Raw genomic sequence first — 12,015 nt, forward strand, 5'->3', positions numbered from 1 at the left:
TGAAGACTTATCTCTTCAGTGGGTCATATGATTGAGTGTAGTCTGGCCCAGGAGTGGGAAGGTGAACGGAAAGGCTCTGGAGCAACGAACCGCCCTTGCTGTCTCTGCCTGGCCGGTTCCCCTCTTTCCACTGGGATTCTCTGACTCTAACCCTATTACAGGGGCTGAGTCACTGGCTTACTGGTGCTCCTTCATGCCGTCCCTAGGAGGGGTGCGTCACTTGAGTGGGTTGAGTCACTGATGTGATCTTCCTGTCTGGGTTGGCGCCCCCCCTTGGGTTGTGCCGTGGCGGAGATCTTTGTGGGCTATACTCTGCCTTGTCTCAGGATGGTAAGTTGGTGGTTGAAGATATCCCTCTAGTGGTGTGGGGGCTGTGCTTTGGCAAAGTGGGTGGGGTTATATCCTTCCTGTTTGGCCCTGTCCGGGGGTATCATCGGATGGGGCCACAGTGTCTCCTGACCCCTCCTGTCTCAGCCTCCAGTATTTATGCTGCAGTAGTTTATGTGTCGGGGGGCTAGGGTCAGTTTGTTATATCTGGAGTACTTCTCCAGTCTTATCCGGTGTCTTGTGTGAATTTAAGTGTGCTCTCTCTAATTCTCTCTTTCTTTCTCTCTCTCGGAGTACCTGAGCCCTATGACCATGCCTCAGGACTACCTGGCATGATGACTCCTTGCTGTCGCCAGTCCACCTGGCCGTGCTGCTGCTCCAGATTCAACTGTTCTGCCTGTGATTATTATAATTTGACCATGCTGGTCATTTATGAACATTTGAACATCTTGGCCATGTTCTGTTATAATCTCCACCCGGCACAGCCAGAAGAGGACTGGCCACCCCTCATAGCCTGGTTCCTATCAAGGTTTCTTCCTAGGTTTTGGCCTTTTCTAGGGAGTTTTTCCTAGCCTCCGTGCTTCTACACCTGCATTGCTTGCTGTTTGGGGCTTTAGGCTGGGTTTCTGTACAGCACTTTGAGATATCAGCTGATATACGAAGGGCTATATAAATACATTTGATTTGATGAGCCCTATGGCTGATACTGATTCTGAATCTGCAGAGCCAGAAGAAACATGCCTATGGCACAGTGTATCACATGGACTAGTCTTCTGGTGCAGTGCCACCACACTCACTTGGCGTGTTTAATGGCTCCGTCCATCGTGCTGAAGAGTGCCCCGCAGTCCTCCACTAGACAATGGAAGTGGACCTTCTGCAGGAAGTCACACTGAGCCTCGCAGAAGTCCTCCGTGTCAAACCTGCACCCAGCAACAAAACAGAGAAGAGATAGTCAAAAAAATTATAAAATTAGTATAAAAAATGTTTTTAGAATAATAAAAAAAGGGGAAAATAATTCAAGAAATACAATGACATTTTACCCCTCTGAAGCATTATATTTGAGCTCTTCAAGTACCTGCGCAGATATGTCCTCCAGAGCTCGCTTGGTTTGTCTGGCATGGGCCTCTTCATGATGCGGCTCAGGTACTGTGCTGCCTCTGAGGTGTCGGCCCCTTGGCCGATCTCCATCTCCGTCTTCAGGTTCAGAGCACTGAAGAAGCCGGCATTCATCTGCAAAACACACAGCACATAAAGCACAGCAGTGTTAGCTGAGCGCGGGCCTACACACACACATACACATAGGTCCCTGCACACACACACACACACACACAGGCGTGCAAACACATACACACACAATCCCGCGCGAACAAACACGCACACACACACTTTGGCAGAGCGGAAGCTCAGCCGAGTTTACAAACAGCCGGCTTCTGCTTGAGCGCAGGCCAAGTGCGCATGCCAAGTGTCCACTGTGAGCGATTGTGCTTTATGTGATGTGGTGATTCGGAACGGGACCCCAAAAGGCCTACATGAAGGGGAGAGCTGTAGGACATCTGATCATCAAGCCCCTCTCCCGTCAGGCCTCAACGGCCGCTTTGTGGAAACCACTCATGAGTGTGTTTGAGTGTGTTCCTGATACAAGAATACAAGCAGAAGGGCAAGATAACCCCCTTAGCCGGTAGTGTGAGTGAGTTTGCCAAAAAAAATGGAGCCAGAAAACTCTTTAAATCATCAAGGTAATGGGAACCACCCGCACATTTGTATTAGTCAGAAAATATGTATGATTAAAACAATGTCCATTTCAATCTTCACAAAATCACACATTTAAATATCCCTCAGCAAACATTTACTCTTTTTAAAAAATGAGGGTGACTGTTTCTCTTTTTCCCCCCCGAGTTTTTAATCAAATAATTTACAAACTCCATGAATAAATATAGAGTGATAGGAAGCCGGGGAAGAAAAAAGGAGAAAGGAGGAGGGGAAAAAATGGATGTCGAGTTCAAAACAGCTCATCAAAAAACAAACATCTCTATATATCTGGCATGGCACCCAGCTCCTGGTTCATTATATTAATTTGTGAGAGGTACGGTGGAATTACACCACATGAAAAATGGCTGGAAAATGTAAATGATACAAACTCATCTTATTAGCAGTGAAACATTAAAAAACAAACAGAGGCTCTGTGCGTCCCACTAATTTGTCTTGGGGATGAAAAGCGTTTGATGGATGGATCTTACCTTATTCATAAGCGAGGATAAAAGAGATGTATTTCCCGGTACAGGGTGTCCGTTTGATTCATTACTGGAACAAGGAAAATAAACAATGTTTAGTCAAGATTTGCATAAGAACAGTAAATATTATTATTTATCACAGGAGGGTGTGCATGTTTAATGAAGAGCAAAAACGCAGCTTTTAAACAAATTTGCAGGGAAGATTGGAGTTGTGGTTTATGTCAACATCTGAGGTGTGAGATCAGTGAGAGATGGCGAAACGTGTTGGATGCCATATATTGAGATGCAAATCGAGATAACATAGTCCTTTTTGAGGAATAAAAAATAAAAAGTAAATGAATAATCATAATGGGGTCAAAACTGCTTTCAGAAATACGAGTCAGTGAACAAATCGCATCCCCTTCGCAAAGCTGCAGTCACACTTTCATCATTTCTATGAAGTACTCTCACACCAACTCTCATACAGTAACATTGCTTCATTTAGGAGTAAACCTGTTTTATTTAGGAGTAAACCTGTTTTATTTAGGAGTAAACCTGTTTTATTTAGGAGTAAACCTATTTTCTTTAAGAGTAAACCCACTTTTTAAGGGGTAAACCTTAGGAGTGTGTCCCTGTGACTCTACCTGTGGTCTTTTTTGCTCAGGTCCAGGCTGTGCTCTTGGATGGAGTCCTGGGAGGCCCCGGAGGTATGGTCGACTGGCTCCTGCTTCACTTGAACCAGATTGAACAGACTTGCTGAAGAACCAGCCAGCCCATTCCCTGAGGAGAAGCCAGAGAGAGAGAGAGCGACAACAAAGTTATTGTTGGTCAGCATTATTACCCTGTGACAAGATCCAATCTGACTCCTGTCCCAGCCGAAAAGAATACTCAGAGTGATAATTATTGCGAAATGATGTCAGGCCGTCAAGGCCTTTAAATGGTGATTGAGAGGCAGGAGATATGAGGGGAAAATACTCCTTTTTCAGCAGCACTTGTCACAACTCATTTGCTAGGCTGCCTCTTAACTGGTCATTAAGTCGGATGCTAATGCTGAGAGAAAGTGGCAGACTCCGATTGCCCTCCCCCCCGCCCTCCTTCCCTTCCCTTCCTTCCTTCCCTGGTCCTTGTTGGCCTGACAACGGCAGGCAGCCAATGCCAACTGAGCATGCCCAAGAGGAACAGGGCTATGTCGGTCAGATTGGAGCTGACAGCCAATCAGATCAGTTCAAATAGCGTGACCTCCAGATCGGATTCTCCTCTGAATAGGTATTCAGCAGATGATGTCGTGAGTGAGGACAGCAACGGCATGATAAATAAATAAATAAAGACGAGAGGGGCGGGGGCAAAGACTGCTGACAGGAAGGTGAGCTCCCCCCCCCCCCCCCCCAATCCCCAAGTGATTGAAATATTAATTTCTCCTCGGGCGATATAGAGAAAGTCGGGCTTTGGGTAGACAGTAAGTGGTATTTTCTTCAAAAAAGAAGAACGAATGAGAGTGAAGGAGTGCCTGGCAAGGGCTTTTAGGCCCTTGTGCTGAGTGAGTGCATCGCCTGTGATTGGTATTGTGTGGGGCCATGTTGTTTAGGAAACAGGGCCTGGTAGTGACGTATTGTGACGGGCAAGGTCGGGGAGGGCCAACTATGTGCCCTGCAAGAAAGCAGCTATGTGAGTGGGAAGTTGGAACCAGCGTCCCTGACTAGAAAATGACCCAGAGACATATCAAAGGCAATGCGAGTGGAAAAGCCAGTCTTGGGCCTTGTCAGCTCAAAGCTAAGGGACGGAGATGGGGATGTGTCAGTGTCATAGCCTTTTAAGCTGACAATGGTGTGGTGGTGGGGGGGATGGGGAAACAAGGAGGAGGGGGTCGAAGAGAGGCCGTTTTGTGGCTGGGGTGAGGTCACTCCCCTAAAAAAGAAACCCAGTGATTAACTAGCCAGACAAATTGTCATTGGACATTACATCAAGTCAAAGACCTGATGAGAGCACATCATATCGAGGAATATATGACCTACACATAGACATTTAGTTAATCACATCAAAGGAAAGTTAGTAGTGAATGTTCATCAACAAAAAAAAATGCTTAGAGATCTCGGCAAAGATTCTTGTCATGAAAAAAAGGAGGAAGAAAATGTGTAGATTTCAACGTGGTGTTTTTTCTGGATGTTCTCCAGGAATAACGACCACAATGTAATTACTCTGGCTAAGTTACAGAGGTCGTGAAAGATCATTTGCACTCTGAGTTTAATTAGTAAACCCTTCAGAGGCCTGGATCTTAAAAAAACAAAAACCATTTAGGGGTAAATTGGTGAGAAACACTGATAAAAAGCAGTCTATACTGAACCCATGAAAAAAGAATACATAGTTTACCACGGAAGAGATAGGCGCCGTAAAAACACACAAAAAACCATATAAAAATAGCCACACGCTAAAAGGTTTCTCAAACATTTTTGACACTGTGAGCCATAACCACTTCCTCTTCAATTTCACATATTCACACATATTTTACGAACAATAAGTTAAACTTCAGAGAAAACCTAACAAGCTAAGCGCCTCTGAAAACGTCTATATTCTCTATTACTGCTGTTTAAAAAAGTGAACGCGTAGCCCTGTGTGTGCTGAGCTCCCCTCATGTTCTGGTGCAGTGGAGAGACGGAAGGGGAGCCAGCCCCATCTGAGGAGGCCCTCCTTCCCAGTCAGGCCCTCTCTCTCTCAATCTCTCTCTCCCCCTGTTACCTGCTGCCTGGAGGCCCAGAGGTGGAGCTCCGACTGACAGCCTGTGCTACCTGATCACACCTCCCCCGAGCAGCTGCCCTGCTCTCTCCCAGGGCCCCGTCCTTCTCCAACAACACCACCAGGCAACTAATCCTCCAGCCCAACAGCATGCGGAGACACTCTCCTGTCTTAGCCCAATTTTCCAGTCTGTACCGCACCTGCTAAAGTCTCAGCTCGGGCATGTATCCTCGTCTTCTTTTTGCTCAGTTGTGACAGTGTGAGACTGTTTTATTGTCTTTTAGACATCTTTATTTACTATTTTTGCTACTATTGTAATGAGTAGTGGTTGTTTGTGTCCGAGCCCAAATAGTGTGTGAATGTGTGTGTGTATGTGTGTGTGTGTGTGTGTGTGTGTGTGCTTGGGCTGTGTGAGTGTGTGTTTTGGAGTATGCATGCATGACAATGAGGTTGTTGTTTGTGAGCCCAAATTGTATGTGTGTGCCTGTGTGTGTATCTGTGTCTGCTCTTGCATTCTGCAAAAAAACACCCTCTCTCTGAATGCTCTGGTGCGCCTGAGCGATTTTTGTTTTTATATCAGTTTGTAGAGAGAGAGAGAGAGAGAGAGAGAGCAAGAGAAAAAAATGGGTTTTGTTCTTGCAATTTCTGAACTTAATTTCATTCCACCTCCATTTGCTCGGAACGAGCGCACGCACAGATAAGAGACCAATGATGAGGAAACATGTACAACACAAGCCCCGGGAGCCCCCTCCGAACGCCGTAAGAGACTTTTACAGGGCCCACTCTCCTCTCTGTCAGCGCATTTATCTACAAATGGATTGCAGGTATCTAGCTAACCATCGGCACAATAACAAGCGTGGAGCAGTGAACCACGCCTTCAGTATGCCCCTTCAAGCCTGGAACTAGCAGTTTGTGACTGCTACATTCTCATCCACCGTGGGCCAGTGATATTGGTTAGGTGACCTAAGTGTGCACTCTTTTAGCTCTTGCTGCAGTAGAGTGACTCCACACTAATGTTGGGGGTGGGGGGGTTGCGTCTTCCCCACAAACGTTGTGAAGAAAGACAGACTCTAGCTACACCCCTTTTTGAGGATGAAAGTGTTTATACTTTTACAGAACTGTGCAGTAGCTAGCTCAACCTCCCCCCAGAAAAGAGGTATAAACGCAAAGAGCAAAAAAAAAATGGCCGACATACGCTAGAGCAGTATTTCCTAAAGTCAGTCTTGGGGACCCCAAGGCATGCATGTTTTGGTTTTTGCCCTAGCACTACACAGCTGATTCAAATAACCAAAATAACCAAAAAATGCACCCTTTGGGGTCCCCAGTTTGGGAAACACTGCACTAGAGCATTGCTACTATTACAACAAGCTGTGTAATAATGTGTTGAGCCATCTCACATTCCTTTACCATAGACAAAAAATATTCACATTTTAGACATGTAGCAGATGCTCTTAACCAGAGCAAGTACATACATTGTTTTATACTTTTTTCAAACTGGCCACCCGTGGGACTCGAACCCACAACCCTGGCGTTGGAAGCACCACGCTCTACCAACTGAGCCACATGGGACACTACAACATTATAAAAACACCCACCTGTGTCTTGGTGGTTGCCAGAGGGCTTGAGGGCAGCTGCTGCCAGCCTGGCCATCATCGGGGATATGAGGCCCTTGCTAGCAGAGATCTTCTCCATGATGGAAGAGGCTGAGGCGTAGGAGGTCGGCGTGGATGCCATGGCGCCATCGCTGCCCGCCGAGGAGCAGCCGCCCTGGGACAGTGAGTCGGTGGGCATGGAGTGGGCGCCAGACGACACGGCCGAGATCAGGCTGGCGGCCGAATGGGGCAGCTGCATGGGCAGCCGGGGCATGAGCGGGAAGAAGGGATTGTTGACGCTGGCGAGGGCACTGTTGGACAGCGCCAGTGCCACAGGCATGTTGCTGGGCAGCGCCTGGGATAGCAGGCTTGACATGCGTGCCGAGTGTGGCAGCGAGGAGGTGGGCTTGAGGCCGCTGTGGCCACCGCCGGAGGACGACATCACCGTGGTGGGTGTGGCAAGCAAGTGGGCGCCGGGACCGTTGGACGACTGCTGGGTGGTGGGCGAGGCGCTCAGACTGGAGTTCTTGCTGCTGATGGCCGAGAAGTCCATGAGGTCATCGTTGCTCGACTCGTCTCCGGGTTCCTCCTTGGGCATCAGGAAGGAGCCGCCAGAGGAGAGGGCCATCACGCCTGAGGAGCGGATGTGGCGGCGCTCGTGCTTGCGCTTGTGGGAGGTCATCTGGCTGGTGGAGGTGAAGGTGAAGCCGCAGCTTGAGCGGATGCAGTGGAAGTGGTTGGTGGCCTTGCTGTAGACACAGCCCTCGTATTTGCACTCCTCATATTTGTAGAACTTCTTGAAGCCATCCTTGGCATATGCATCATCCTTGATGTGGTAGCTCTTGTGCTTCTCAATGTCGCACTTGTTCTTGAAGGTGAAGGTGCACCCCGGGCGCCTGTGGAAGGAGGGAGGGAAGCAGGGAGAAAAGTTCAAAAGATGTCACCTAAGATGCTAAGTTACAAGGCCTTTTCTGTACAGTGGAAAAGTTTTGAGGCAGTCGTGGATTGAAGCCACATAATCAAAATACTTCATAATGGAGGAAGGTGACACAATAAACCTCCATTGAGATTTCATCGCTTTCACAACTTACCAGAGGTGTTTTAAACAGTGCCAGCTAAGGACCCATTCCAAATGACTGTTCGGCAAAACCAAACATGTTTTCGATTTCAATCTCAATTCTTACAATCCAATTTTTTATGTGGAGCCTACCAGCTCATCGAACCCATAGTATGAAGCAGATTCAAACTGCAGTCTATGAAAAAAAGACATTGATTCCGATTTCTTTGGGCAATCATGGATGCACACATTAAACAAAGTGGCTGGTGTGAGTTAAACTCAAATAGTGTTGAGACCTGGTGAAAAGAGACACCTGTAAATACAATCTCTATCTCGATTACGGGGGGTACCCTGTTCTGATCTCCTGACCTGCAGTGGAAGTGGGTGGTCTTCTGCCCGTAGAATTGGCACTCCACCGTCCCACAATCCTCAGTGGCGCGGAACCTCTGAAAGCCATCGTTGATCAGCTGGGCGTTCTTCTTATGGAAGTTCTCGTGAGTCATGACATCGGAGGTGCTGGTGTATACCTTGTTGCAGCCCACCTGCAGACAGAGAGGGCAGTGTGGGATTGAAGCTTCTCAGTAATAGGCAAATAAATCGACATATTAATGATTCATTCATCAACTTATTCTTTACTCTAACCAGGTATGGTATTGAGAACATCATTTGTTACCATAAGGACCTAAAAGAGGTGTGGAGACAAACCTTCAACTTTATTGACATCAATGAATAAATCTCTGACACCAATCTTTAAGAGGCAACCTAGCATTGATTTACATTGTTTTTGTTCGTTCAAATAGCAGTGGTTTAGAACAGTGACTAAGTCAGACTTTTTCACAGCGGGCCATTAAGAGAACTGAGAAAGGCTCTGTTGAGAAATGAGCTCAGTGTGGTAAGAAAGAGTCTCTGGTGACCTAGAAATTGTAAGACGGACGGAGGTATTTTTTTCAAGTTAGGCTACTTGTCTGTGTGACAAGTCGAGAGACCTTATCAAACATCATGTTAAGTAGAACAAGGCAAACCTGCTCTGGTTGAAACATTGCGACGTGACAAACTTAAGTAAGAGACAGTGGTATAACTACCAGGGTCGTGTGTGGTTAAAAAATACCTTCCATTTAAGGCTTTCTTTTAAGCTGATGCTATTCATATTCGGAGCGCTACAGTATGCAATCACCGCAACCTAACTGTAACTCACAGAGCAACTTGAGGGGAGGAGGGGGTAAGAGGTGGGCAGGTTGATTGTCACTTTCTTTAGTTTAAAATGTTCTGGTACTCAGGAGCCCTCGGGGCCCGGAGGAAAATACAGCTAATGTTTGAATTAAAAGCAGCAATTGTATATCATCCCTGGCACTTTTTAACCGGTGCAAAAGGGGCAACTTCTCCATATTGAGTCAAACAATGAAAAAAATGCCACTCTGTTTTTTTCCCCACTAAATCAGAGGTGCCTGATGCCAACATCTGCAGGTTCTCAGGCCTGTTAAAACAAGGGCTGAAACGTCTTAATAACAATTACGCCGTTAGGGGGTTTAAGAAAGAATATATCTCTGGCCATCCAAGCCCTGGGCTGCTGGCCTGCCGGTGAGAAAGCACTCGGAGCGATGACACCTTGAAAATAAGCAGATGTGGAAAAAAATTAAACAAATCCGGTGGGGGGAATAATCTTCAACTCGTCGCTTGGTACTAAAAGATGAAAAATTTTCAGTTAATATAAACAACTAACTGAATTTTTACCCATGCCAATTAAGGAGCGAGGAGAGAGTAGGGGAGGGAGAGAAGAGTGCTGCCGCCGCTGCTGCAACGACATGGGTTCATCCCTTTCATTTTTATTTTATTTACTTTATGACACCTTTTGTTAAACGCACAAAAACTGCTCTTAAATGGCAATTTGGGCTTAATGGAAAAAGTGGAAGAAGTGTAATTCCCTTTTATAGATACAGTTAAAGTGCAGAGCTCTCAAGACTCGGAGAGCTCATCGGTGTGCATCTTGTCATGCCTGAGTGGCCTGGTTTTCCCTGGGCTTGGCATGGGGGCCATGTCTCTGCTCACAAATTTTTTCATGTTTTTGGTGGGAGGAGTTTATGCTATACTCTCCATGCCACCCCAAATTTCCCCTAAATGGTATCACTCGAGAAATAAAATGACAATCATTTTCCTTATAGGCTTCTGGTAGATTTGGGTGAACTATCCCTTTAAAGGACAGACACACTGAATCTGTATAGCTAGCCAATTCTAGAAAATGACTCCAGTATGTACCGTATATCCGGTACTGTGGTGTGTGGCTCTGGAATGCAACATCAATGAATTATGCATGACTCTGCAAAATCCCATTTCACAAGAACCCTCAGATCTCCATAGGTGACAATGGTCATGGGTCTGTAATGTGTGTGGTGGAGTGCCGTGTGTGTGCGTGTGTGTGTGTGTTTGTGTGTGAAACAAGAGTGTGTATATGTGTAGCACATTGGGATGTGTGAAACTTACTCCTGAGCCTGAAGTGTCCCCACTTGCGCCAGCGAATAGCTAGCTTTTCGCGTAACGCCGACTGGTAAGACGCTTCAGGAGGGTGGTCACATGTGCTAGCAAAGCAGAGGTCCTGGTTTCGAACCTCGTTGTGAGCCGAATCAGGAGGAAGTGGCATTGGTTAAGCAAGCAGTGTGACGTCCTTTATAGTTGATGCCGTGACCCAGATGTACAGTTGTGCTCAGCTCAATGCTGGGGTCACTGTTGAGTAAGTTTGAGGGGTGAATGTCGCACATTGGGATGTGTGGAACTTACTCCTCAGCCTGAAGTGTCCCCACTAGCGCCAGCGAATAGCTAGCTTTTTGCGTGGTGCCGACTGGTAAGACTCTTCAGGAGGGCGGTCACGTGTTCTAGCAAAGCAGAAGTCCTGGGTTCCAGCCTCAGTGGAAGCCCAATCAGGAGGAAGTAGTACTGGCTAAGCAAGCAGCGTATCTTTCGAGTGTGCGTGTGTGTTTGGTGTGTGTGTATGAGTGTATGTGTGCATGTGTGTTTACCTGCATGCAGTGGTAGTGGGTGCTCTTCCCGTTGAGGTGGCAGCCATGGTAGTAGACGCTACAGTCGTCCAGTGGGCTGAAGCGCATGAAGCCATGCTGTAGGGAGTTGTCCCTCTTCTTGTGCATATTGTAGTGCCTGATCACGTCTTGCTTGCTGGTGAACCTCTGCCAAGGGACAAAACGCACGGCAACAGATTGGTGTTTATTTAAATAGTCACAAAATCAAGTCACTATTGCTCTGGAAACAGCTGCAAAGCGCAGGAGCCAACTTGCAAAGTAGGAGATGAGGCTGTGTGTGTTGTAATGGAGAGGGCCAGACTCTCTCAGGACTTTATTCATATTTACATACATGGCCTCTATATGTCCAGGGCTATGTATGTGGCACTGATAGGTAGCAACAAAGACATATTTAAGAAGTGGGAAGTCTTCGGCTCGTATCTCTATTATTTTCCATTTCCTCCGTTTTTGTTAAATTAAGATGGATCACTTGACATGCAAGATCACAGTTCCGACGTTCCTGGCTTTTGCAAAATTATGTTCCGTGCAGATGGTTTCTCAGACGTGCAACTGGAGGAAAAAAAATAGACAACAAAACAAACAAACAAGCTAACCAAAAAAAAAACGTTTCCCCTTTCAATTCCCTCACCGAGATATGATTCCATTTTTAATTAAAGCATTAACAGTGCAGTTTTCGCGCTGGCTTTGGCTGTAATAAGGAGGGAATATGCTACGATACCCTCCTCAAAATTAAAAAGCCTCCTACACTGAGGAGCGGAGAAGAAAAACAGAAAAGGGACTCTGGAGAGACCTAGAGCAACCAAATCTGCAGTAATTGGGCTTAAGCTGATGTTACAGGAACTGTAACTAGAGAAGCCTGAATCAATGACTCTGGAGCTACTTATATCCATATTTATGTACAGTAGAGTAGAGAGATTTATGTACAGTAGAGAGATAGATCAGGGGGAAAATGTAATTCAATCATTCTAAAACACATACAATTGCTTCTACAAAGTATGGTAATTCCTGGTGTATCAAGCATTTGTATCACCAAGGCCCAAATGAATGGCAGCTGGTTGCCTGCCATTCCT

The 12,015-nt window shown here is 46.4% G+C and overlaps 1 protein-coding gene across 8 annotated transcripts in view; it reads right to left on the minus strand.

The window, feature by feature from the left end:
* casz1 (castor zinc finger 1) overlaps positions 1-12,015 on the minus strand; it is a 246,598-nt gene that overhangs the window by 10,604 nt on the left and 223,979 nt on the right. For 7 of the 8 annotated variants that reach the window (XM_031794213.1, XM_031794215.1, XM_020506403.2 and 4 more), the window contains 7 exons: positions 10,928-11,092; positions 8,286-8,458; positions 6,863-7,755; positions 3,182-3,317; positions 2,565-2,628; positions 1,403-1,557; positions 1,125-1,247 (listed from right to left, as the gene is read on the minus strand). In XM_031794213.1, coding sequence (XP_031650073.1) covers positions 1,125-1,247; positions 1,403-1,557; positions 2,565-2,628; positions 3,182-3,317; positions 6,863-7,755; positions 8,286-8,458; positions 10,928-11,092 — 1,709 coding nt within the window. The remainder of the gene's footprint in view (positions 1-1,124; positions 1,248-1,402; positions 1,558-2,564; positions 2,629-3,181; positions 3,318-6,862; positions 7,756-8,285; positions 8,459-10,927; positions 11,093-12,015) is intronic. The other variant, XM_020506406.2, reaches the window with a different exon arrangement.

The sequence above is a fragment of the Oncorhynchus kisutch genome, linkage group LG17, assembly GCF_002021735.2.
Source record: "Oncorhynchus kisutch isolate 150728-3 linkage group LG17, Okis_V2, whole genome shotgun sequence".
Classification (NCBI taxonomy): Eukaryota; Metazoa; Chordata; class Actinopteri; order Salmoniformes; family Salmonidae; genus Oncorhynchus; species Oncorhynchus kisutch.